The 24648-nt window shown below is 43.5% G+C and overlaps 1 protein-coding gene across 2 annotated transcripts; it reads left to right on the top strand.

Annotated features, from left to right (window-relative positions):
- The first annotated feature begins 582 nt into the window (after positions 1-582).
- MTO1 (mitochondrial tRNA translation optimization 1) lies at positions 583-22984 on the top strand. 2 transcript variants are annotated; one of them, XM_087702738.1, is made up of 13 exons: positions 583-946; positions 2629-2828; positions 5474-5591; positions 7503-7792; positions 9966-10078; positions 10873-11063; positions 11609-11739; positions 13016-13220; positions 14100-14271; positions 16962-17080; positions 18147-18304; positions 19736-19949; positions 22789-22984. In XM_087702738.1, exons 1-12 carry the CDS (start codon positions 727-729, stop codon positions 19913-19915), a joined length of 2097 nt encoding a protein of 698 aa, XP_087558864.1. In that variant the 5' UTR covers positions 583-726; the 3' UTR covers positions 19916-19949; positions 22789-22984. The 2 variants fall into 2 exon arrangements, with proteins under 2 accessions (XP_087558864.1, XP_087558863.1); XM_087702737.1 differs by lacking the exon at positions 22789-22984 and having other exon boundaries at positions 19736-20025.
- Positions 22985-24648: the final 1664 nt, after the last annotated feature.

Here is a 24648-nt window from a genome sequence, read left to right on the forward strand (position 1 = left end):
GATCTCAAATCCACTTGTTTTATACCTGAGCCGTAATCCCACGTCGAAGTCTGCCAACGGAATTCTGATGTGTCTTGTGGTTTTCAAATAGAGCCTCCAGCTTGGAAATAAATTGCATTTTCCTGAAAGGGAGCGTGGAAGCTCCCATCAACTTTCAGGAAAATGCACCGTCTTTAAATCTATTAAATTGAATTCTAACCCAATAAGAGCCCGAATTAACCCCTAGGATAGCCTAAGGCAGTGTTTCTCAACCTTGGCGACTTTCAGTCCTGTGGACTTCAACTCCCAGAATCCCCCAGCCAGCATAGCTGGCTGGGGGAATTCTGGGAGTTGAAGTCCACAGGACTGAAAGTCGCCAAGGTTGAGAAACACTGGCCTAAGGCTTGCAAAAAGTGCCGAATGCAAATAATAACCACTTGGATCGTTCAAAATACGGACCAGAGCCAGCATGGAGCAAGTTAAAGCCGGCCCAAGCATTTCATCCTGCTCGCTTGCTCAGAATCTTTGGCGTTTCGCCAACAAGTGCCCCAGCCACTTTCCAGTGCGCACGCGCAAACCTTCCCAAGCCCCCATGACGTAGAATCCTTCTGTCGTCAGAGGCAAGATGGCGGCGTCCAGTGAACGAAGTGGCGCTGACGCTCCCGGGCTCTCGATTTAACCCCGTTCCTGCCGCGGTTTCCCCCGACGCCTCCTCGGTGATTTAATTCACCTTTCTCCTCCTCTCGGATGTTGCCCTTCGGCCGCGGATTGCACCGCCTCGCGGTACCGGCTGTCATCGGGTCGCGGTTGCAGCGTGCGCGGAGCAGCGGGAGATCGGCAGAAGAGCCCGGCGCGAAATATGACGTCATCGTCATCGGCGGGGGCCATGCTGGCGTGGAGGCTGCTGCTGCGGCTGCGCGGGTGGGAGCCCGGACTTTGCTCATCACGCAGAAAATAGACTCCATAGGTAAAGCCTCCCCTTGAAGCAGCATGAGGATGTGAATATAGTTGAACAGAAGCTTGTCAACCACATTAGACTAGCAAATGTGGAGATTCTCAGTCATCCAGGTTAGGGGTCTCCAACCTTGGCCACTTTAAGACTTGTGGACTTCAACTCCCAGAATTCCTCAGACAGCTTTGCCAAGCAAAGCTGCCTGAGGAACTCTGGGAGTTGAAGTCCACAAGTCTTAAAGTGGCCAAGCAAATCTGTCTGAGGAATTATGGGAGTTGAAGTCCACAAGTCTTAAAGTGGCCAAGGTTGGAGACCCCTGATCCAGGTCATGATTATCCCAAAGGTGCTCTTTCAAGAGGCAACTGGGCTTCCTGGTTTTTCTTTTGAAAACGTTTCGCTTCTCATCGGAGAAACAGCTATAATTATAAGTACTTAATTATTTTTGTTTCTGCATAGTTTAATGATATTCCTGTCCATTTGAACCAAACTTCCAGGGAAGCTGTCTTAATGCTTTGAAAAAAACAACAACAAAAAATAGCTGAAGAAGAACCGAAGAAGTTTCTTGGATGAGAAATGAAACGTCTTCAAAAGAAAAAATCAGAAAGTCATTGAAAAAAAATCTCTTTTGGGACTCTAAGGCGCTTATCTCTGTTATCCCATCCATTATAGCTAGTTGGATTTCTTGCGTTGGGCATAGCCAAGTAGGGTAATTGGATTAATTGTGTAAACTACGGTCCAGTTAACAATTTAAGCATGAGAAGCAGGCTAGGTGACTATACCTATGTTTTACTTTCAAACTTCTTTCCAACAGTGTTTGCTAAATATTTTTTCTTACATTTCAAATGTAGACTATTTCGCCATTCTTCCAATTGCCCAATAATGTAGAATGTTGTAATAAATGTTAGAACGTAGTGTCCAGTGGTGGGTTTCAAAAAAATTTCGAACCTACTCTGTGGGTGTGGCCTCCTTTGTAGGAGTGGCTTGCCGGCCATGTGTTCTCTCTCTCTCTTTCCTTCCTTTTATCTCTCTGTCCCTTTTTCCTTTTTTTCTTTCATCTCTCTCTCACTTTTTATTTATTTTTTCTTTTTTTATTTATTTCATTCTTCCTTTCTTTCTCTTTCTCTCTCTCTCTCTCTCTCCCTTTCCTTCCTTTTGTCTCTCTGTCCCTTTTTGCTTTTTTTCTTTCATCTCTCACTTTTTCTTTATTTTTTCTTTTTTTATTTATTTCATTCTTCCTTTCTTTCTCTTTCTCTCTCTGTGTGAGTCTGTGTGTGTGTGTGTGTGAGTGAGTGAGTGGTGGGTTTCAAAAAATTTTGGAACCTCTTCTGTAGGTGTGGCCTGCTTTCCAGGTCCACTGGTGGAACCTCTTCTAACCGGTCCGGTAGATTTGACGAACCGGTTCTACCGAATAGGTGCGAACTGGTAAGAACCCACCTCTGGTAGTGTCCATAACACAGTTGTAGGTGTATAGAATTGTTAAATCTTTTTGCTGTATGTCAGACTTTGTTAATAAACATATTGTTACTCATGTCCTAGTACTAAATTGTAAGGAAGTTGCTTTTCCAATCCATAGGAACTGGGGGTTTTTTTTTGCCTGTCACCTTTTACACCCATTTTTGTGTGTGTGTGTGTGTGTGTGTGTGTGTGTGCCTTTATATATACCTCTATTTAAAAATTGAACCTTGTATTTGGTGCAGGACAAATGTCATGCAACCCTTCCTTTGGTGGAATTGGGAAAGGACATCTCATAAGAGAAGTGGATGCACTGGATGGTCTCTGTGGCCGGATCTGCGATCAGTCTGGAGTGCATTACAAAGTGCTGAACAAAAGAAAAGGGCCAGCAGTTTGGGGTTACAGGGCACAGATTGACCGAAAACTCTACAAAGAGAACATGCAGGTGAGATGGGAAAAAGCGGAGTAGGAAAATAGGTTATCCTAAACCAGTGTTTCTCAATCTTGGTGACTTTAAGTCATGTGGACTTCAACTCCCAGAATCCCCCAGCCAGCATAGCTGGCTGGGGGATTCTGGGAATTGAAGTCCACATGACTTAAAGTCACCAAGGTTGAGAAACACTGTCCTAGACTTACCATTTCATTTCCAGGAAGAAAGTCTAATATCCAGTTGATTTACCAGATGTCAAATGGAAAAAAAAGCAACTGCTAAATGTGTAAATAAAAGATACATGAGTTCATTGTGGATTCCAAGTATTTAAAAAAAAAACACAGCCTTTCTTATAGTATTAGTTCTGAGAGATTTTTGAAAATGTACACTAATCTCATTTAATAATCTTTAAAATGTACTTATTGCTTCTTACGAGATACTGAAGGAATACACAAGGCTTCGGATACAAAGGCTTTAATGTGAGAAGTCCATGCTGTAATAATGCATGGGGAAAATGTCTCTTCATGTTTTTTTATAATTGTACTTTTTAAAATTTATAACTCAATCTGGAAAAGGTTTTACCAATTCCCCCCTCCCCGGTTTTGCAGCCCTATTCCAAATGGTTTCAATTTCTCTACAGGAATTTTTAGGTTCAAGGTTCATTTTATTTATATGCCGCCCTATTCCCGGCGGGACTCAGGGCGGGCGCACAAACCCAAAGGAGGGGAAGGGAAACACAAGAACTACAACAAAAAGTACAGGGAATTTAAAACAACCAACAGCCACAGGATTCGAGAGGGGAAGGGAACTCATCGACCCCAGGCCTGCCGGCACAGCCAGGTTTTAACGGCTTTTCGGAAGGCCTGGAGAGAGGTGAGGGTCCGAATCTCTGCGGGGAGCTCGTTCCAAAGGGCCGGAGCCGCCACAGAGAAGGCCCTTCCCCGGCTAGTAGCCAGATGACATTGGCTAGTAGACGGAACCCAGAGGAGGCCTAATCTGTGTGATCTAATGGGTCTTTGGGAGGTAATTGGCAGCAGGCGGTCTCTCAAGTACCCAGGTCCAATACCATGAAGGGCTTTATAAGTGACGACTAGCACCTTGAAGCGTATCCGGAGACCAATCTGTAACCAGTGCAGCTCGCAGAGGATAGGTGTAACGTGGGTGAACCGAGGTGCACCCACAATCGCTCGCGCGGCTGCATTCTGGACGAGCTGGAGTCTCCGAATGCTCTTCAAGGGCTGCCCCATGTAGGGCACAAGCAATTTACAAGCAGCGATCTTTGTGCTATTAACAGAATTGCTCCATTGGTTTAGAAGACTGCCTTTAATCCATAGGTGTGGTTTATTCTATTTTCCCCATTAACCAAACACATGGGAATGTTAAAAGCTTGAAAAGATCTCTTCTTAAAAAAAAAAATCAGGGCTGATTGTGCTTAATAGGAATGCTGATTTTTTCTCAAAAAGAAAAGAAAAATAGAAAGGGGGATGTTTTGTTCAAGGCTTCACTTGCAGAGTCTAAATTTTCTTTCTAATTTATCAGTACTCCATTGTACAAATCCTTTAACAGAGCACTTTGTAAAGTGAACAAAGCATTTGTCTAATCCTATTGCTTAAGATGCCAGGGCTCATGTATCTCCCAAACACTTTATGCGGTTTGCTGGGAATTTGCTTCTCAATCTTCTGAGTGTCATGTACATGCACAATAGCAATAGCAGTTAGACTTATATACCGCTTCATAGGGCTTTCAGCCCTCTCTAAGCGGTTTACAGAGTCAGCATATCGCCCCCAACAATCCGGGTCCTCATTTCACCCACCTCGGAAGGATGGAAGGCTGAGTCAACCTTGAGCCGGTGAGATTTGAACCGCCGAACTTCAGATAACAGTCAGCTGAAGTGGCCTGCAGTACTGCACCCCTAGCCACTGCGCCACCTCGGCTCTGCCACAATTGCCACCAAAGCATAGTGAATAATGCTGCTTCCATCTGCAAGTGTGGAAGGAAGCTTTTCTTGTTTCATGAAATATCCTTTTGGAGGTTTGTCCCTCTTTCTTAAATGTTGCTAGTTAAACTGTAAATAGTGAAATTGTAAATCTTTAGGAAAGTGCAATAAGCCAACTAACAAAATCGAATACATTGTGCTTATCCATTGGCTTATATTTTAATAAAGTCACGTGGAAAATTCCTCAGGGCAATTGAGATATCCTTAACCCCCCCCCCCCAAAAAAAAAGATTTATTTTATCAGAAGCAAAGTACCGTTTCCCCCAAATAATAAGCCCAATCGGATAATAAGCCCAATCGGGCTTTTATGCACTAAAATAAGCCCTCCCCCCCAAAATATGCCCCCCCCCCAGTAAATATTGCAACACAGCATCAGCCATGAGATGATCACATTTGCCGCCTCCCGCACCTAAAAAATAATAAGACCTCCCCAAAAATAAACCAAATGCTTATTTCGGGGGGATCAAAAGAAAATAAGACCCTGTCTTATTTTGGGGGAAAACATGGCAGATGTAGAATCTGAATTTTTATTTTACCCAATGGATAGGTAGAAAGGTTCCATGTTAGTCCTTGTAAGGTTTTTCTTGGCTTTTCATTCCATATTTTCTTTGCTTTTCATTTTTGACCAAGCGAAGGTGTTCAATTCTTTTTCCTTCCCCAGTAGAAAGAAATTCTGCAAACCCCACTCCTCACCACTTGTGAAGCTTCAGTGGAAGATCTGCTGCTGACTGTACCAGAGCAAAATCACCCTGGCAAATCCTCCGTCAGTGGAGTCATTCTGGGTTAGTATTGGAAGAAAGGGCTGCTTGCTGAATCAAGGATTCCATCCCTCTCCACTGAGAATCATTGCTGGGGAAATCTATTTCCAGGGACTGGAGAAGCCTAGTTGCTGCCAGTAATAATTGGCGCATAAGGTTCTCATGACTAGGACTTCTAAATACAAATACAATAGCAGAGTTGGAAGGGACCTTGGAGGTCTTCTAGTCCACCCGCCCTGCCTAGGCAGGAAACCCTATACCCGGGATGGCAAACCTATGGCACGCTTGCCACAGGTGGCACGCGGAGCCATTTGTCACGGTACGCGAGGCGTTGCCCTGTCAGCTGGTCAGCGCGGATGCGTGCACTGGCCAGCTGACTTCACCCTTTTTTAAAGCCATTTTTTGCTCTGGAGGGCCTCTGGGGGGGGGAGGGAGCTGTTTTTGCCCTCCCCAAGCTCCTATAAAGCCTCTGGAGCCTGGGGAGGGCGAAAAAAGCATGCAAAAAATGGGGGGTTGCGCCTGTACTGCGCGCATGAACATTGGGGGGGTTGTGCATTGCATTATGGGTGCGGCACACCCACACACAACCCTCCTGCGCTCCCCCCACCTACGGCACATGAGCCAAAAAAGTTTGCCATTGCTGTCCTATACCATTTCAGACAAATGGCTATCCAACATCTTCTTAAAGACTTCCAGTGTTGGGGCATCCACAGCTTCTGGAGGCAACTTCTGTTCCACTGATTGATTGTTCTAACTTTGTGGAAATGGTTATTCAGTGAATTATAAAACCAACAATTATATCATCTGGGCCACATTTTATCCTTTCTAAAATAAGGGACATATGTGATGAAGAGTGAGAATAGAATAGAATAACAGAGTGGGACGGGACCTTGGAGGTCTTCTAGTCCAACCCCCTGCCTAGGCAGGAAACCCTACACGACTTCAGACAAATGGTTATCCAACATCTCTTCTTAAAAACTTCCAGTGTTGGAGCATTCATGACTTCTGGAGGCAAGTTGTTCCACTGATTAATTGTTCTAACTGTCAGGAAATTTCTCCCCAGTTCTAAGTTGCTTCTCTCCTTGATTAGTTTCCACCCATTGCTTCTTTTTCCACCCTCAGGTGCCTTGGAAAATAGTTTGACTCCCTCTTCTTTGTGGCAACCCCTGAGATATTGGAAGACTGCTATCATGTCTCCCCTAGTCCTTCTTTTCATTAAACTAGACGTACCCAGTTCCTGCAACCGTTCTTCCTATGTTTTAGTCTCCAGTCCCCTAATCATCTTTGTTGCTCTTCTCTGCACTCTTTCCAGAGTCTCCACATCTTTTCTACATCGTGGTGACCAAAAGTGAATGCCGTATTCCAAGTGTGGCCTTACCAAGGCCTTATAAAGTGGTAATAACCCTTCACGGGATCTTGATTCTATCCCTCTGTTGATGCAGCCTAGAACTGTGTCGGCTTTTTTGGCAGCTGCTGCACACGGCTGGCTCATATTTAAATGGTTGTCCACTAGGACTCCAAGATCCCTCTCACAGTTACTACACACCCACACCCACTTCACCCCTGGGTTCTGGGAAGTCACAATGCCATTGAACTGGTCTTTGAAGATGTTTTGCTTCTCATCCAAGAATTTTCTTCAGCTCTCCTTCAGCTATTCTTGTTTTTGTTGTTGTTTTCTAAGTATGAAAACAGCTTCCCTGGAAATTTGGTTCAAATTGACAGAAATATCCTTAAGTTATGCAGAGACAAAAATAATTACAGTACACAAAAAATACCAGAGCTGCTTTAGGATTTTAAACAATTTTAACTGTGGTTTTTTTTTCTAAATTGTGGCTATCTGTATTGATCTAAATCCTGGCAAATAATAATTTTCTACTATCGGGGCAGATATTAGTATGATACATGGTCGGTTTCATTTTCTTTTTCCATCCTCAGAAGATGGAACAAAAATCCATTCTGGGAGTGTCATTCTGACTACAGGGACGTTTCTGAGAGGGATGGTTCTAATCGGATTGGAAATGCATCCTGCGGGGCGAATGGGAGACCAGCCCTCCGTCGGCCTGGCTCAGACGCTGGAGAAGATTGGATTTACCATGGGAAGACTGAAGACCGGAACTCCTCCACGATTGCTGAGAGACTCCATTGATTTCACTCATCTTCAGAAGCAGGAGGCAGATAACCCTCCTGTGCCATTCAGTTTCCTCAGTGAAGCTGTGTGGATTAAGGTGGGCCAGAAAATGCAGGGAAGTGCATGTTGTTTTGTCCTCGCGCTTGTTGCGTCCTCCCGACGCAACCGGCAGGCGCGGCCAGAGCCTCAGGCGCCTAATTGACTCTGGCGCGCCAGCCGGCCGGCGGGAGAAATGCCGGCTGCCGATTTGCTACCTGCCTGACAGCTGTCAAATATAAATAGCTGTCAGGCGGGCTCCTTTTGTTCGTGTTCTGAATTGTTGTTGCCTGTTCTTCGTTCAATAAAGCTGACTTGTTTTACCTCAGAGCCTCGTCTTTAAAAGCGCTCACGACTGACAGCCGGCAACAGCCAAGTTGCGCCTGATTGGCTAAGGTGCGGCTGGCTGAGCGCGGGCTGCCAGACGCGCGCCTATTGGTCGCCCTGCTTGACAGCTCCCTATAAATAGCTGTCAAGCAGGGCAAGGTGCTGAATCGCTACTTAGTAGCTGTTTTGATTCTCTGTTTGCAATAAAGCTGTTCAATTTACCTCAGGCGCCTCTTGCCTCGTAATTCCTCGGTCCACTTCACTGGCGACGAGGATGGGATCTTGAGGCCCTGTGTAAACAGACTAGAACAGAGAATCGACACAACTAGTAAGTAGCGATTCAGCGCCTCGCCCTGCTTGACAGCTATTTATACGGAGCTGTCAAGCAGGGCGACCAATAGCCGCGCATCTGACAGCCCGCGCTCAGCCAGCCGCGCCTTAGCCAATCAGGCGCGACTTGGCTGTTGCCGGCTGTCAGTCGTAAGCGCGAGGACGAAACACATGGGTAGCCATATAGTCCTAGTCTTTTCCAGCGCATGAAAAGACATGGCTGTTTTCATATGAAAGGGATCTGAATGGCTAGGGGATTTCATAAAAGAACCCCTCCTAAATCAAGGCCAAAGCACATCCAATGCAGCAGTCAGTGACAGTTCTCAGAGAATATCTCAAAGCAGGGTGCATGGGTTACAGTTCCCTTCCTGTCTGTTTCTATATGCGGAATGGAGGAATCTGAAGATGGTATTTCTCTATCGCTATGTTAGGAATTGCTAAGATTTACAGAAGCAATTTCTCTAAAGCATCATTGACGTTAGAGCTGACTGTTGATTTTGTGTGTGTGTGTTTGTGTGTGTGTGTGTGTTGCATTTGTGCTGATAAATAAATAAAGGGAGACTAGTATAGATCTATTTCAAGCTATTTAGCTCTCATCAGCTAGCCACACCCTTACTGGGATTTGAACCTGTGCTTTATTACATATTAGGCAGTTGTGTTAGCCACTAAGCCACAGGTTCTCCTCCTTTATCAGCTGAGCCAGGGAAATAGGTATGTAATTTTGTGTCACAACCCCTATGTCTGGATGGTCTCTTGAGATGAGCCGATAGACAGAGAAAGGAAAGGAAAGTCGTCATCTAAAAAACTGGTGGTTAGAGGTACCATAAATTAATTAAGTTCATTATTATATATTTAAAATCAAGTATGTTTTGTGAAATGGGAAGAATGTTTGGGGACTTTGCAGCCATGATTGTATTTAACATGATTGTTTATTGAGCAAAGAATAATTTTAAAAATGGATTACCATTGGAAAGAACCAGATGCTTTAGCTTTCCGAATGACATTTGATTCCTCTAGTCACCAGCAACATTCTGCATTAGCGTGGCATGACAAAACCGCGCTCGACTAAGCCGCGCCCGATTAAACCGCATCGCTGATGTCATCAACAGGGCGACAACAGCGAGCGCGGAGAAAGAAGGGCGCTTTAAATAGCGCTTTGAAAGCAAGCCAATTCAACTTAAGGTAAGGGTTAGGTTTAGGGTTAGGTTTAGGATTAGGGTTAGGTTTAGGGTTAGGTTAAGGGTTAGGGTTAGGTATAGGGTTAGGTTAAGGGTTAGGTTTAGGATTAGGTTTAGGGGGGTTAGGTTTAGGGGTTAATTTTAGGTTTAGCGTTTACAGCGTGCTTCTGTCTCCGCGCTGTTGTCGCCCTGTTGATGACGTCAGCTACGCGGTTTTGTCGAGTGCGCTTTAGTCGAACGCGGTTTTGTGGTGGAACCTGCATTAGCTGGCGTAGGAATTCTAATTAGCTTTTGATTATTATTTTTCCGGTGGGCGGAATCCAAAGTCGACCGAGTGTATTTTTGGCCTGTATAAAAATTATTTAATGCATTCACCAAATCCCGGCAATTCTTTTACAGCCAGAAGATCAGTTGCCCTGTTATTTGACCCACACCAACCCTGAGGTAGAGGAGATCATCCAGGAAAATCTTCACCTGAGCAATCACATCAAAGAAACAGTAAAAGGACCCCGGTGAGTCTCTTATAACATTTCTTCATGTGTGAAGAAGTGCAACTTTTCCAAATGGCAAACGCTGTCATGGTTTTGTATAGCACCGCAGAAACCAAAAAGAAGGTTTTTAAACATGTCTTATAAAAATTTTATTTTTAAAAATGAGCAGTAGCCAGCATATTCCCTTTGGGAATAAAGATGGTGCTTGCTTTCCGTTTCTTTTAAGAAATTAATATGTATTGGCTGTTGGTTGTTCAGTCTGAGAGTTACTGCTGTTTTCTGTTATTATTTTAACATTTTTGCTATAAGCCACACCAAATTGGTGTAATATGTCACATCTTATTGTTCATCTGAGATTGCATTTACCTTTTTTTAATAGCAATAGCAATAGCAGTTAGACATATACCGCTTCATAGGGCTTTCAGCCCTCTCTAAGCGGTTTACAGAGTCAGCATATCGCCCCCAACAACAATCCGGGTCCTCATTTCACCCACCTCGGAAGGATGGAAGGCTGAGTCAACCTTGAGCCGGTGAGATTAGAACCGCTGAACTGCAGATAACAGTCAGCTGAAGTGGCCTGCAGTACTGCACCCTAACCACTGCGCCACCTCGGCTCAGAATTGCTAAGGACCAGATGAAATGAATGTATTTGTGTCATTTTAACTTGTCTTAGTTTATTTTTACTTTTTTTTAATTTTCTTTCTCTTCCCTTCTGTAAGCCGCCCGGAGTCCTTTGGGATTGGGGCGGCCTATAAATAAAATTAAACTTACAAACTAAACTTAACTCCTGATTTAGCTGTCTATCCTGTATCTAGATACTGCCCTTCCCTTGAGTCTAAAGTTCTACGTTTTCCGAATCGCCAGCATCAGGTCTGGCTGGAGCCCGAAGGCCTGGATTCCGATGTCACGTACCCACAGGGAATGTCCCTGACCCTCCCTTGTGAGATCCAGGAAAAAATCATCAGTCTTATCAGAGGCTTGGAACATGCTAAGATGATACAGCCAGGTGAGAAGTTGGTCATGTTTTGGGGTAAGCAGTTTGATTTGGGAAATCGTGTTACTTCCGATGTCCTCCTGCTCATAGAGGGATTTTTATCTGTTCACTGTGGAGGGATCTTTTCCTCCTTTCAGAGAAACGGCTCACTAATCAACCTGTACATGTTGTTCAGCGCCAGGGGTGGGTTTCAGGCGGTTCGCGGTAAGTAACTTCCGGGAACGCCGAAGGGTCCACCCGCCCACCCGCGTTCCTTACCCGGTTTTGACTGAGTTCTGCGCTTCCACGCATGCGCAGGACGCACACAGCGCCTGCGCGATCCTCCAGGAACAGCTGGAGCATCGCACAGACGCTAGTACGCATGCGTGCACTGCGCGCGTGCACGAGGACGCCGCCGGCCCCGTTCCAACCGAACCGGTTGGAACGGGGCGAGAAACCCCACCCCTGTTCAGCGCCCATAGAAATACTTAACGGTTAGGTTTGTAGAGTTACGTTTTCTAAGTGCATTTGACAGACAATTGTTCGCGAAACTACTTTGTGCGTTGTATCCATACCAGGCTACGGAGTTCAGTATGACTTTCTGGATCCACGTCAGCTGAGCGCTTCCCTGGAGTCTCGACTGGTGCAGCGATTGTTTTTTGCGGGACAGATCAATGGCACGACAGGCTATGAGGAAGCTGCAGCACAGGTGGGTGACTTGAGAAATAGCAATAGCAATAGCAGTAGACTTATATACCGCTTCATAGGCCTTTCAGGCCTCTCTAAGCGGTTTACAGAGAGTCAGCATATTGCCCCCAACAATCTGGGTCCTCATTTTACCCACCTCGGAAGGATGGAAGGCTGAGTCAACCCTGAGCCGGTGAGATTTGAACCGCTGACCTGATCTAGCAGTAGCCTGCAGTGCTGCATTTTAACCACTGCGCCACCTTGGCTCTAGCATGCAGGAAATGGACCAGGATTCAGAGTCAGCATCTGTCAGAACCTCTCCATTAGGTAATTAGGAAAGAAGACCACGAGACTCCATGAATAGAAATCAAGTGTACTTTTACTAATTATAAATGATTAAAGGCATAGCGAAGCGAAGTCTGATTATTTAGGCGCGAAAGCGATTGATATATAGAATAACCCATTCCCCACCCCTTGGCATCCCAGTTACAGTCCAATCATAATTCTCCCAAGTCTCAGGTGTGAGATAACTTCAAAAGGCATCACGAAGATGGAATGTCGGTGCCGTTAGACCTGGCGGGAACCTCCTCCGCATGCGTAGTCCGACAGGCAGCTGAGCTCCAGAACCTTCCTCCAGCACAATTAGTAACCCCTCCCAAATACCATGCCCTCCCTCCCCGTTTCATGGCAGCCGAAGCAACAGCAAAGCAGAGGCTGACAGCATCTCTGATACTAATTTCATCAGTGACATTCAGCCACAAAACACTTTAATAGTTCATTCAGATTAAACGACTGCTCCTCATTCTTGTTAGGGCTTTCTTGGAACACAACAGTGCGTGAGGAAATTTGCTCTTGTCCTAGAGGAAATCTGGGGTTCTGGCTGCCGTAGTTCCAGTCACTTATCTTAATATTCAAGAGGAAACATCCTTAACAAATGAATATTTGGGTTGAATAGCAATAGCAGTTAGACTTATATACCGCTTCATAGGGCTTTCAGCCCTCTCTAAGCGGTTTACAGAGTCAGCATATCGCCCCCCACAGTCTGGGTCCTCATTTCACCCACCTCGGAAGGATGGAAGGCTGAGTCAACCCTGAGCCGGTGAGATTTGAACAGCCGAACTGCAGAACTGCAGTCAGCTGAAGTGGCCTGCAGTGCTGCATTTAACCACTGCGCCACCTCTGCTCCTACTACTGCTCTACAGATAAAGTAGCTCTGGGGAGCAGCATCCATCAAACAGACCAATAATATTTGCTATCCAGTCATATTTTCCTTATAACTCCTATTGGTCATCTTGCAGGGTGTTGTTGCTGGAATCAATGCAGGCTTGCGGATCCAAGGGAAGCCACCTTTTATCATCAGTCGCACCGAGGGATACATTGGAGTTTTGATTGATGATCTTACCACTCTTGGCACCAAAGAACCATACCGGATGTTTACCAGCCGGGCAGAGTTTCGGATGTCCCTGCGTCCAGATAATGCCGATAGCAGGCTCACCTTCCGAGGTTTGATTTGATTTGATTTATTCAGTTTATTTATTTATTTATTTATTTATTTATTTATTTATTTATTTATTTATTTATTTATTTATTTATTTATTTATTTATTTGTCTTGTATGCCGCCCACTCCCGGAGGACTCCGGGTGGCTCACAAAAGACAAGGGAAAGGGGGGAATGAGACAAAGACAACATATTAAAAACAAAACCAACATTCACAATTTCCGTGGAGGTAGATGCTTCTCAGCTCCCCCCAGCCTGCTGGAACAGCCAGGACTTGGTGGCTTTGCGGAAGGCCGGGAGGGTAGTAAGGGTCCGGATCTCAACAGGGAGCTCGTTCCAGAGGGCCGGAGCTGCAACAGAGAAGGCTCTCCCCCGGGGAGTCGCCAGCCGACATTGGCTGGCAGATGGAATCCGGAGGAGACCCAACCTGTGCGATCTAATTGGTCTGAGAGAGGTAATCAGCAGGAGGCGGTCTCTCAGTTTGTATGCCGCCCTATTCCCGAGAGACTCAGGGCGGCTAACAATCAGAAGGGGAAGGGGGTACAGAATAAAAATAAAAAGACAAACACATTTAAAAAACAGCAACAGTCATAACCTCCGATGGGGCTGAAAAATTCAACAGCCCCAGGCCTGCCGGAACAGCCAGGTCTTAATGGCTTTGCGGAAAGCCGGAAGGGTGGTGAGGGTCCAGATCTCAACGGGGAGATCGTTCCAGAGGGGGCCGGAGCAGCCACAGAGAAGGCCCTCCCCATTAGTCACTCCTTTAATTTCTGTTTTGATGCGCTCCTCATTCTGTCCTCATTCCAGGTGCCACTTTCTCTTTCTTTCTTTCTTTCTTTCATTTTTTCTTTCTTTCTTTCTTTCTTTTTGGTATACATTTCAAGGCTACCACGAAGCTGGTTGCGTGTCACAAAAGCGGTACGAACAAGCCTCTTTGATGAAAGAAATGCTGAAAGAAGGAATGGAAGCCCTGAAGTCTGTTCGGTTTGGTTATAAAATGTGGCGGCAGCTCGTTCCGGAGGCCAGAATGAATCATCACCATAATTTCCCTCGCAGGTTGTGGTTTATTGCTTTCTTATTCTAGAATTTTGCTTACGGGGGCATATCGCCATCATGCTTGTATTCCAGTGGTGGGTTTCAAAAATTGTTCGAACCTACTCTGTGGGTGTGGCCTCCTTTGTGGGAGTGGCTTGCCACCCATGTGACCAGATGGGAGTGGCTTGCTGCCCATGTGGCCGGATATGAAGATGCCGACGACGCTTGTCAGAACCACCTTAAATTACCTCACACACAGCACTGGCATGCATGAGAATAGGATGTCAACTTGTTTTTTAAAAGGAATCTTTGGTTTGCGTTAAAACAACTTCAACACACGCAATGTTCTGATTGTACCACAAACGCAGTAGTCATCCTTACCTTCCACAGAGGCACTGAGTTTTATAAATAGGAGCATGACAGTGTAGAATAATCACATCCAAGGACCAGTGGTGGGTTTCAAAAAATTTTTGGAACCTCTTCTGTAGGTGTGGCCTGCTTTCCGGGTCCACTGGTGGAACCTCTTCTAACCGGTTCGGTAGATTTGACGAACCGGTTCTACCGAATAGGTGCGAACTGGTAGGAACCCACCTCTGTTGCATTCGATTTCTCACCTTTTCCTGGAACAATCTAGTATATGTATGGATTTTAAGAAGTTCTTTGAGTGCACAAAGCTGCCCAGGTGTCTCTTCGAAAACATAAATACATTTCCTTCCCCACTGATTTGAATGAGCCCAGATCCATGAGGGATTGAACATTGTTTGTTTAAAAGTTTAAGTTGCCCCATGCATAGTCTCTCCGGGCATTTATAATAAAACTCACTAAAAGATGCAAATTGGATAAAAATGCCCCAACAATAAATGAAATGTAAAATAAAAGCATCCTTTACTTTAATTACTTTAATAAAATTTGTATGCCGCCCACTCCCATTGGGACTCTGGGCGGCTCACAGCAAAAATAAAAAGTTTGCCTACACAAACTAGGCAGCAGAAAGGTGTTCGCTCCAATTCTAAAAAAAATGTGAGTTAAATTGCAAGCAAAAACCAATTAATAAGCCTGAGAAAATACACGGGTCTTCTTCATCTGGTGTCAAAATGATGCTTATGTGCAGGGGTGGGTTGCTAATCCCGTTCCAACCGGTTCGGTTGGAACGGGGCCGGCGGCGTCCTCCTGCACGCGCGCAGTTCACGCATGCGTCTTAGCGCCTGCGCGATGCTCCAGTTGCTCGCGGAGACTCGCGCAGGCGCTGTATGTGCCATCCAGCTGCTCGCGGAGAATCTCGCAGGCGCTGTATGTGCCATGCGCCTGTGTGGAAGCGCAGAAGCCTTCAAAGACCGGTAAGGAGCGCGGGCGGGCGGGTGGGCCCTTCGCCGTTCTCGGAAGTTACTTACTTCTGGGTTCGCCGACCAACCGGTTCGCGGGGACCGCCGCGAACCAGTTGAAACCCACCCCTGCTTATGTCGGTGTCACTTGAGCATCTCCGGGAGGGCATTTTATAAGTGCCATCACAGAGGAAGCAATCTTTCCTGGTCTAGACCCACTTCCCACCTCTTTGGTGGGAAGATTTCAAGGAGCCCACCCCCCACCTTGGAAAAACTGAAGACTCAAGGAGGTGCATATGGGAAAAGGCACTCCTCAAGTAACCTCCTTATGTAACCATGTCCTTAAGGGATACAATGGCTCAGTGGCTAAGACGCTGAGCTTGCCAATCGAAAGGTCGGCAGTTCGGTGGTTCGAATCCCTAGTGCTGTGTAACAGGGTGAGCTCCCGTTACTTGTCCCAGCTTCTGCCAACCTAGCAGTTTGAAAGCATGTGAAAAATGCAAGTAGAAAAATAGGGACCACCTTTGGTGGGAAGATAACAGTGTTCCGTGCGCCTTCAGCATTTAGTCATGCCCAGCCACATGACCACTGAGACGTCTTTGGATAGCGCTGGCTTTTCGGCTTTGAAACGGAGATGAGCACCGCCCCCTGGAGTCAGGAATGACTCTAGCACATACGTGCGAGGGGAACCTTTACCTTCACCTAGTATTGAGCCGAGGTGGCGCAGTGGTTAGGGTGCAGTACTGCAGGCCACTTTAGCTGACTGTGATCTGCAGTTCAGCGGTTCAAATCTCACCGGCTCAAGGTCGAACTCAGCCTTCCATCCTTCCGAGGTGGGTGAAATGAGGACCCGGACTGTGGGGGCAATACGCTGACTCAATTTGCTAAAAAATTTGTAAACCGCTTGGAGAGGGCTGAAAGCCCTATAAAGCGGTATATAAGTCAAATAAATATAGATAGATAGATAGATAGATAGATAGATAGATAGATAGATAGATAGATAGATAGATAGATAGATAGATAGATAGATAGATGATAGATAGATAATGATAGATAGATAGATAGATAGATAGATAGATAGATAGATAGATAGATAGATAGATAGATAGATAGATAGATAGATAGATAGATAGATAGATAGATAGATAGATAGATAAATGTCCTTAGTAGGATGTGGGCCTGTGTGCTGACAACTTCAGTTAGATGAAGTAGGAACTATAGTAAATAATATTTTATAGGAAAAATGGAGTCATCTGCTGAAAGCTTGTGATTCAAATGTAATCAAAATTTCAAAATAGAAAAGAGTTCCTGGGTATATACTTGTTTCATTTATTGTGATTTAGAGATTATTTCACTGAATAATGGAATGGTTTGTTTCTTTTCGTTTAGTGCTCTAGAAGTTTTCCAGAATCCAGCGATCAGTATGGATGTTTTAGCTAGAGCGCTCCCAGAATCCATGAAAAAAATCACTGAATGGAAACCATTGGCAGAAAGGCTGAAAATAGAAGGTTCAGAATATTTTATTGGCGACACATAATTATAATAGTCCTAGAATTTCTTTTACAACAATTTAGCCCAAGACATAGGTCGTAAAGTCTTGTCAAACTGGTGGCACACTGAATTTCTGTGAAAAATAGGTGCTGTAGAAAGAAAATGTTTTTGCAATGCAGAAGGAAATTAATTATGTGAACTATGGAAAAAGCGAAATTGAATATAATGGAATTATTTCCAACCTTAACTTGTGGCTTTGAAAAAAGCCAAGCTTACTCACATCACTTTTCTTGTGATATTATTGCTCATGATAAGGCATTTATTCTCCATTTACATTAAGAAATAAATAAAAAATCTAGTTAAATAAAAATTGATAATGATAGTAATGTATACAATGTTGAGTTGATATGATAAGTAATAATTGGATATGAGAAGGGAAGGTTAGAAATATTTTTGGACTATATATAAAGATTATTAATAACAATAATTATCATAACAAAACTATACAGTTAAATTTTAACTAATAGAGGGAAAATGCTATGATATAGGATATAATTAAATAAAGAAAGGATAATGATAATAAATTATATACATGGAGGATTAGAAATCTTTGGTATTAAATATTATGGAAGTTTAGCTAAAACAGGATACGAGGACTTAATGTTAATGGAGGATTTTACAAATAAGTAAATGAAATGCCAGCATGTTTTTATGGGTTGAATCTTGGTATATTTAAGGATGAAGGATGTTTAAATAACTAGTCAAATAAAAGTGGCGGTATGATGATGTTAATATAGTAAATATTTGAGTTAAGACATTTGAATTAATATGAATTATATTTGATGACGGTGGAAGAGATGCACAAAAGCCTTTTGTAACCAGCTGATATACTTTTTACAACATATGTTTGTTTTGGAAATAAATAAATAAATAAAAATTTATTGAAAAATAAATAAATAAATAAAAAATCCTAAGCAATTGCCAGAGTATACAGTTAAGGGTTTTTTTTCCCCCTGTACCCTATTTTTTGCTGGTTCAATCTTTTTTATTTTTAATTATTATTTTCATGGCTTTTCCTACCAGCTGTTTATGGTTTCCACGTGGCCAATCAAAAGCTGGAAATAGAGGAAGTACGTCAAGATGAGGCTCTCCGTTTACCTGAGGACCTGGATTATCTCACTGTCGATGTATCGCTATCCCAGGAAGCGCGAGAGATACTGCAGGCCCACCGCCCCGCAACGGTAAATTCCTGGAGGAGGCAGAAAGCTTAATGAAGGCTGTGTGAACGGTGTGATGTGTATTCTGGAAGAGTTAGAAATTTTCAAATGTGGTGTTACGTACAAGTAGACCTCAATCCACAACCTGTCTGCCTTTATTTGAAATAAAACAGGAGAAATATATCTAAAGAAACCGTGGCACGACAAAACCACGCTCGACTAAAGCGCGCCCGATTAAACCGCGTCGCTGACGTCATCAACAGGGCGACAACAGTGAGCGCGGAGAAAGAAGGACGCTTTAAATAGCGCTTTAAAAGCAAGCCGATTCAAGTTAAGGTAAGGGTTAGGTTTAGGGTTAGGTTTAGATTTAGGGTTAGGTTAAGGGTTAGGTTTAGGGTTAGGATAAGGGTTAGGTTTAGGGTTAGGTTAAGGGGGGTTAGGTTTAGGTTTAGGGGTTAATTTTAGGTTTAGCGTTTACAGCGTGCTTCTGTCTCCGCGCTGTTGTCGCCCTGTGATGACGTCAGCGACGCGGTTTCGTTGAGCGCGGTTTAGTCGAACGCGGTTTTGTGGTGGAACCTAAAGAAACACTTCCAATCTACTTTGTAGCAGTTACAGAGATAATAATTACCATGTCCACTCTCCCAAAATTGTTCATCTTGGTTATCTTCCCATAAACATCCCTTTTTTAATCGGTAAATCTGGACTTCACCAGCTCATTTTTATTCATTCTCGCAAAAAAAAAAAAAGACCATAAAGGGTTTCCAATCTTTTATAAAGGTAGTAATTGCTTCTTCTTGAATCAAGCAGGTCGGTTTAACCATTTCTGTAAGCTCTTGTCATTCTCATAATCCCTGTATTTCTTTTTCTTTTTTTAAAGTAATCTTTATTAGTTATACATTTTTTTAAGAGTAAAACCATACAAATACAAATACAATTTTAAACATACAACCCCCCCTTCCCTCCCCCCCCCCCCCGCGGTGACAGTCATTCACAGCCCAACTTTTTTTCCTTCCTCATTGTTAGGTCTCTAAGCCACATCTTCTCATTACAAAATTCAGGGATCTATTGCAATACCCATGTTCACTTTTAACTTTCCCCAGAAAACATGAGCAATTCAATATGGCATTTGAGCCTACATATAATTGTGGCCGCAAGAATAACTTATGCACAATTTTGGAAATCCACTACCATACCGTCGGAAGATGCTATAATTAAAAAGATCTATGAATGTGCAGAAATGGACAGAACGACAGGTTGGCTGAGGGACAAAGGAGAAACGGAACATTATCTTAGTTGGAACTTATGGTATATGTGGGCGACAAGGAGAACAGCAGGGACTTAAAACGGGGAAAGTTAAAAATCCCTGTATTTCTGTAGTCTTCTGTCTTTGTGCATCGAATAGCCTCGGGACAGTTATATTTATAAAACCTGCTCTTTTGCCTTCTCTGGTTCTAGATCGGTGCCATCAGCCGCATCCCTGGGGTTACGCCAGCTGCTGTTTGTCAACTACTGAGATTTGTGAAAGGGAACCACCGAAGAGCAAAGCGGATAGACGATTTATCTAGGACTGCTGAGCCACCGTCTTCTGCGGAGGTGCTGGGTCAGAGAAAGTTGGAAGCTACTGGTTACAAATAGTGCTTTCTGAGCCAGAGCCGCTAAACCATGTCGGGTATTCCTGCTGCTTACAATCCAATTCAGTTAATTTATATCATTTAATACATGCATAAATATCTAAAACAACCTCAGCAGTGCATGTTGTGTTATTTATTTATTTTTTGTATCCACAAAAGAGCACATCGCTGAATTTGATGTACTGAATTTGACCAAGGAGGATCGTGGCAGTCCTGAACATCTGCTGGAGCAAATATTTCTATAATGTTTGTTTACATTTAATAGTGTAAACAAACAGCTTTGTGTGGTTCCTGGCCACCCGAAGGAGCAAAGGCAATGAGTCTAATTAGATAAATGCAATTCTTTCCAAATAAAGAAAAGTGTAACTGTCATAGTGAATAACACTCATTCCTATAAGAATGAATGAGCCGAGGTGGCGCAGTGGTTAGGGTGCAGTACTGCAGGCCACTTCAGCTGACTGTTATCTGCAGTTCGGCGGTTCTAATCTCACCGGCTCAAGGTTGACTCAGCCTTCCATCCTTCCGAGGTGGGTAAAATGAGGATCCGGATTGTTGTTGGGGGCAATATGCTGACTCTGTAAACCACTTAGAGGGGGCTGAAAGCCCTATGAAGCGGTATATAAGTCTAACTGCTATTGCTATTGCTATATAATCTTCAGAACGTTTTGCTGTACTCTGATATTCCAAAGAAGCAGTGCCTATGTGGTTCTATTTAGCTGTCTATTTGTTGAATTTCTGATACCTCCAGTCTCCTTCAGTTGTGTTAAGGTGTATCTGAAGCTCGCTCACTCTCCCTCCCTCCTCTCTCTTGGATCTAAAAGGAATACACCTGTTCCATTTTCAACAGGGAAAAGCATTAACCAAGTGCAAATATGGTACTTTTAACCATATAAGAGCCGAGGTGGCGCAGTGGTTAAATGCAGCACTTCAGGCTACTTCAGCTGACTGCAGTTCGGCTGTTCAAATCTCACCGGCTCAGGGTTGACTCAGCCTTCCATCCTTCCGAGGTGGGTGAAATGAGGACCCGGATTGTTGTTGGGGGCGATATGCTGACTCTGTAAACCGCTTGGAGAGGGCTGAAAGCCCTATGAAGCGGTATATAAGTCTAACTGCTATTGCTCTATTGATTCTATAAACCACTTAGAGAGGGCTGTAAAGTACTATGAAGCAGTATATAAGTCTAACTGCTATTGCTATAGCTTTCTACACTTTAGACTAAGTTGTTCCACATGCCATACCTGTTTTTCTCTCTTTCTTGTTTGATAACTTCATTAAGCAGCAGTATACTTAAATACCTCTTATTTGCTAATAAGGGTTCAATATGTGAATTGACTGGAATAACCACCAATATTTGCACCCCTGTTGCAGGAATGCAGCCTCCAGGGGAATAACTGCTATTTATTTTGAAGGTGAGAAAATGTGCCTATTTCCCTTTTTTTTTCTGATTTAAAGACAACCCAAGGAGTCTATTGGTTAGGTTAGGTTAGGTTTATTGGTTTTGTATGCCGCCCACTCCCGAAGGACTCCGGGCAGCTCACAATAAACGGGGGGGGGGGGGGAATAAATAAGACAATACAAACAATATTAAAAATCCACAACAGTCACAATTGAAACGGGGGTGGGTACTTCAACAACCCCCAGCCTGCCGGAACAGCCAGGACTTAGTAGTTTTACGGAAGGCCAGGAGGGTAGTAAGGGTCCGGATCTCCACGGGGAGCTCGTTCCAGAGGGCCGGAGCAGCAACAGAGAAGGCTCTCCCTCGGGAGGTCGCCAGCCAGCATTGGCTGGCAGATGGAATCTGGAGAAGGCCAAGCCTGTGCGATCGAATCGGTCTTTGGGAGGTAATTGGCAGGAGACGGTCTCTCAGGTACCCAGGTCCGATGCCATGTAAGTAGCGACCAGCACCTATTGATTTTGGCTTTGCTAATAATCTGCAGGACACCATGTGAATTCTAATGAGAAAGGGGTTAGTCATTCATTCCTGAATTTTGAGTTCCTGGATCCATTCCAGAGAAAACAAGTTAACTTGGCACTGTTGAAAACTGCTGAAAAAGATGAAGCAGATTTTGCAGACTTTTTCTAGCAAAAAAAAAGCGAGGGGGGGCCAGTGTTTTGCTGCTAATCTCTGGGTCGTGTGCTATTCAGAGAGGAATGTATCACACAAAAGGAATTGCCCTCTGAATCCTTGAGATGCATTCTAGCACTCTGGCCTTGGAGGTCTTTAAAAATAAGTGGAGAGGAGGAGGAGAGTGTTTGGCCTGGTGGGGTGGGAATTAAGCCTGCGGGGGCCCAATAGGCAGGAAGTAGAACACGGGGTGCCTACTAGTGTGGGGAACACCAGGGGGGGAGCAGGCCAGGCAGACCTAAGCTGTTCAAGGCCTTCAAGGGCCTCCCCCCCACCCTTAAGGCATCCCACACTCCGCTTAATGACCCACAAGTGTCATTAACAATTAATGGGGAAAGCAGGGATGGGGAGACATTTCACCTAATGGCTGTTATGACATGGAATTCTCCATTATAGTTGTATGTTGAAAGCTACCTAGTTAAAGAAAGTCCCTTTTATTGGAACCAAGCCTAGGCAGTCTCTCCTCCCTTCTCAGATTTTCCAAATGCGAAGAAAAGGATGGAAAATGTACAGTTGCCAAACTCATTTTGGAGGAAAAGAAAACGCTCCTAATAGCTCATGTCTACATAAATAGCTATGTGAGATCTATTTTTAACCAACCAGGGTTCTTAAAGCCAGAAAAAGTGTTATTCTACAGCTGGTAAAATTCTGTCCAAATCTCCTTGGCGCTTCTGTTTTTCCAGCTCTTTTTCCAACAGCAGTGTTTTTCCAATGATAACCCTAGCCTTTATTCTTTTTTTTTTCCTCCCCAGAAAATATCCTGCAATTTGACCTAACTGTTCTGGAAATTCTCAACTATATTAAAAGTGAACACCAGTAAAACAGAAATCCCAGAAGTAAAATTTTAATCTTTGGAAACCAGAATAATCGTACAATTATACATTCTTCAAGCATACCTCCCCCTCTAGATCTATGGTTTTCTTCGCTTGTAATAACAATCTTCTCATGCTTAAAATATATTTTCCTTTTTGTCTTTCTTTGCTCCACATCTAAGCCCTCCCATTAAAATAAAAAATAAAAAAGCAAGAGGCTTCAAAGGCACATTTATCCCAAAGAATGCTCGGTTGAATGTAAATTGAGACACGTACAATGGCTAGCTATCATTATGCAATTCACTTTGACAAATGTGGTTAAGATAATGAAGAAGTAATAGCAGTAGACTTATATACTGCTTCATAGGCCTTTCAGGCCTCTCTAAGCGGTTTACAGAGAGTCAGCATATTGCCCCCAACAATCTGGGTCCTCATTTTACCCACCTCGGAAGGATGGAAGGCTGAGTCAACCCTGAGCCGGTGAGATTTGAACCGCTGACCTGCTGATCTAGCAGTAGCCTGCAGTGCTGCATTTAACCACTGCGCCACCTTGGCTCCTAGTAACTTTAGAAGAAGAAAAAGTTAAAGGTTGCATGATAGCGTGGGCCAAAAACTTTGGTTACAACATAGATCTAGTGGATTGGGAAAGAATTTGGAACACAAATGATAAACTAACACGATCAGCAGCACTTAAAGAAAATATATGCAAAATGTTTTATCGTTGGCATTTATCACCAAGAAGATTGGCTAAAATGCACCCAAACATGAAGCCGACCTGCTGGAAGTGTAAAAAAGTACAAGGGAATTGTTATCACGTATGGTGGAGCTGCCCAGAAACACAAAAATATTGGACAAAAATTTGGAAATGGGTGCAAGAAATTACAGGAGAACAGATAAAATCCGAAATCTTTCTACTGGGAATAATCAAAGGGAAATATACAAAGAAAATTACATACATATTAACACATCTGCTAACTACAACTAGAATAGCATTTGCCCAATGCTGGAAACAAAATAATACCCCCTCGGACAAATTAGTGATAAAATAAACTTTGGATTGTGCAGAGATGGACAAATTAAGACTGAAATTAAAAGATAAAGAAGAGTCGGAATACTATGAAATTTGGAACAATTGGTACAAATGGCTGCAAAACAAAAATAAAATTAATTAAGCCAACAAACTATATATATAAATATATATAGAACCGTGTATAAAGGTGTGTAAATATAGAAGCAAAATATTATACACATGTACAGGTATGATGACATAACAATGTTGATGTAATGACTGTAAGGTGTTTGTAGAAGGGAAAAAATAATTTTAAAAATCTGCTAATGAAAAAAAAAAGATAATGAAGAACTTTTAAAAACAAACTTGCTGGATTCCTGAGCTGTTATGAAAAGAAAACATTTTTTTGGGAACTCGAGATATACGGTCAGTATCCTGTCACCAAAAGTCCCACAATATTTATTGCAAAAGCCCATTTATTTGGAATCGTTTAGATAACCCTTTTTGTTACTCTTTTTCTTCTTTTACTAGCAATAGTAAAACTATCTACGGCTAAACTAAGGCCAAGTAAGGCCGAAGAGCAGCGTTTTGGCATTCCCTTCCTTTGTTGAAATCTAGCCTCCTTCCAAGGTTACACCCATGCACAGTTGTCCAAAACCAAATGCTTGAGATTTCAGAAAAGAGGGAATAAGAAAACGAAATAGGATATGAGGATTTAATGTTAATGGAGGATTTTATAAGTAAGCAAATGAAATGCCAGTATGTGGTTACGTATTAAATCTTGGTATATT

The sequence above is a fragment of the Thamnophis sirtalis genome, unplaced genomic scaffold, assembly GCF_051295495.1.
Source record: "Thamnophis sirtalis isolate CommonGarterSnake01/CBP01778 unplaced genomic scaffold, rThaSir2_p1.2 scaffold_16, whole genome shotgun sequence".
Taxonomy (NCBI): domain Eukaryota; kingdom Metazoa; phylum Chordata; class Lepidosauria; order Squamata; family Natricidae; genus Thamnophis; species Thamnophis sirtalis.

Excerpts from the sequence above, each read along its gene's own strand:
- MTO1 (XM_087702738.1), top strand. The coding sequence starts at position 727 with ATGTTGCCCTTCGGCCGCGGATTGCACCGCCTCGCGGTACCGGCTGTC. Across the intron at positions 14,272-16,961 it reads CACCATAATTTCCCTCGCAG|TGCTCTAGAAGTTTTCCAGA; the intron begins GTTGTGGTTTAT and ends CTTTTCGTTTAG. Across the intron at positions 17,081-18,146 it reads AGAAAGGCTGAAAATAGAAG|CTGTTTATGGTTTCCACGTG; the intron begins GTTCAGAATATT and ends TTTTCCTACCAG.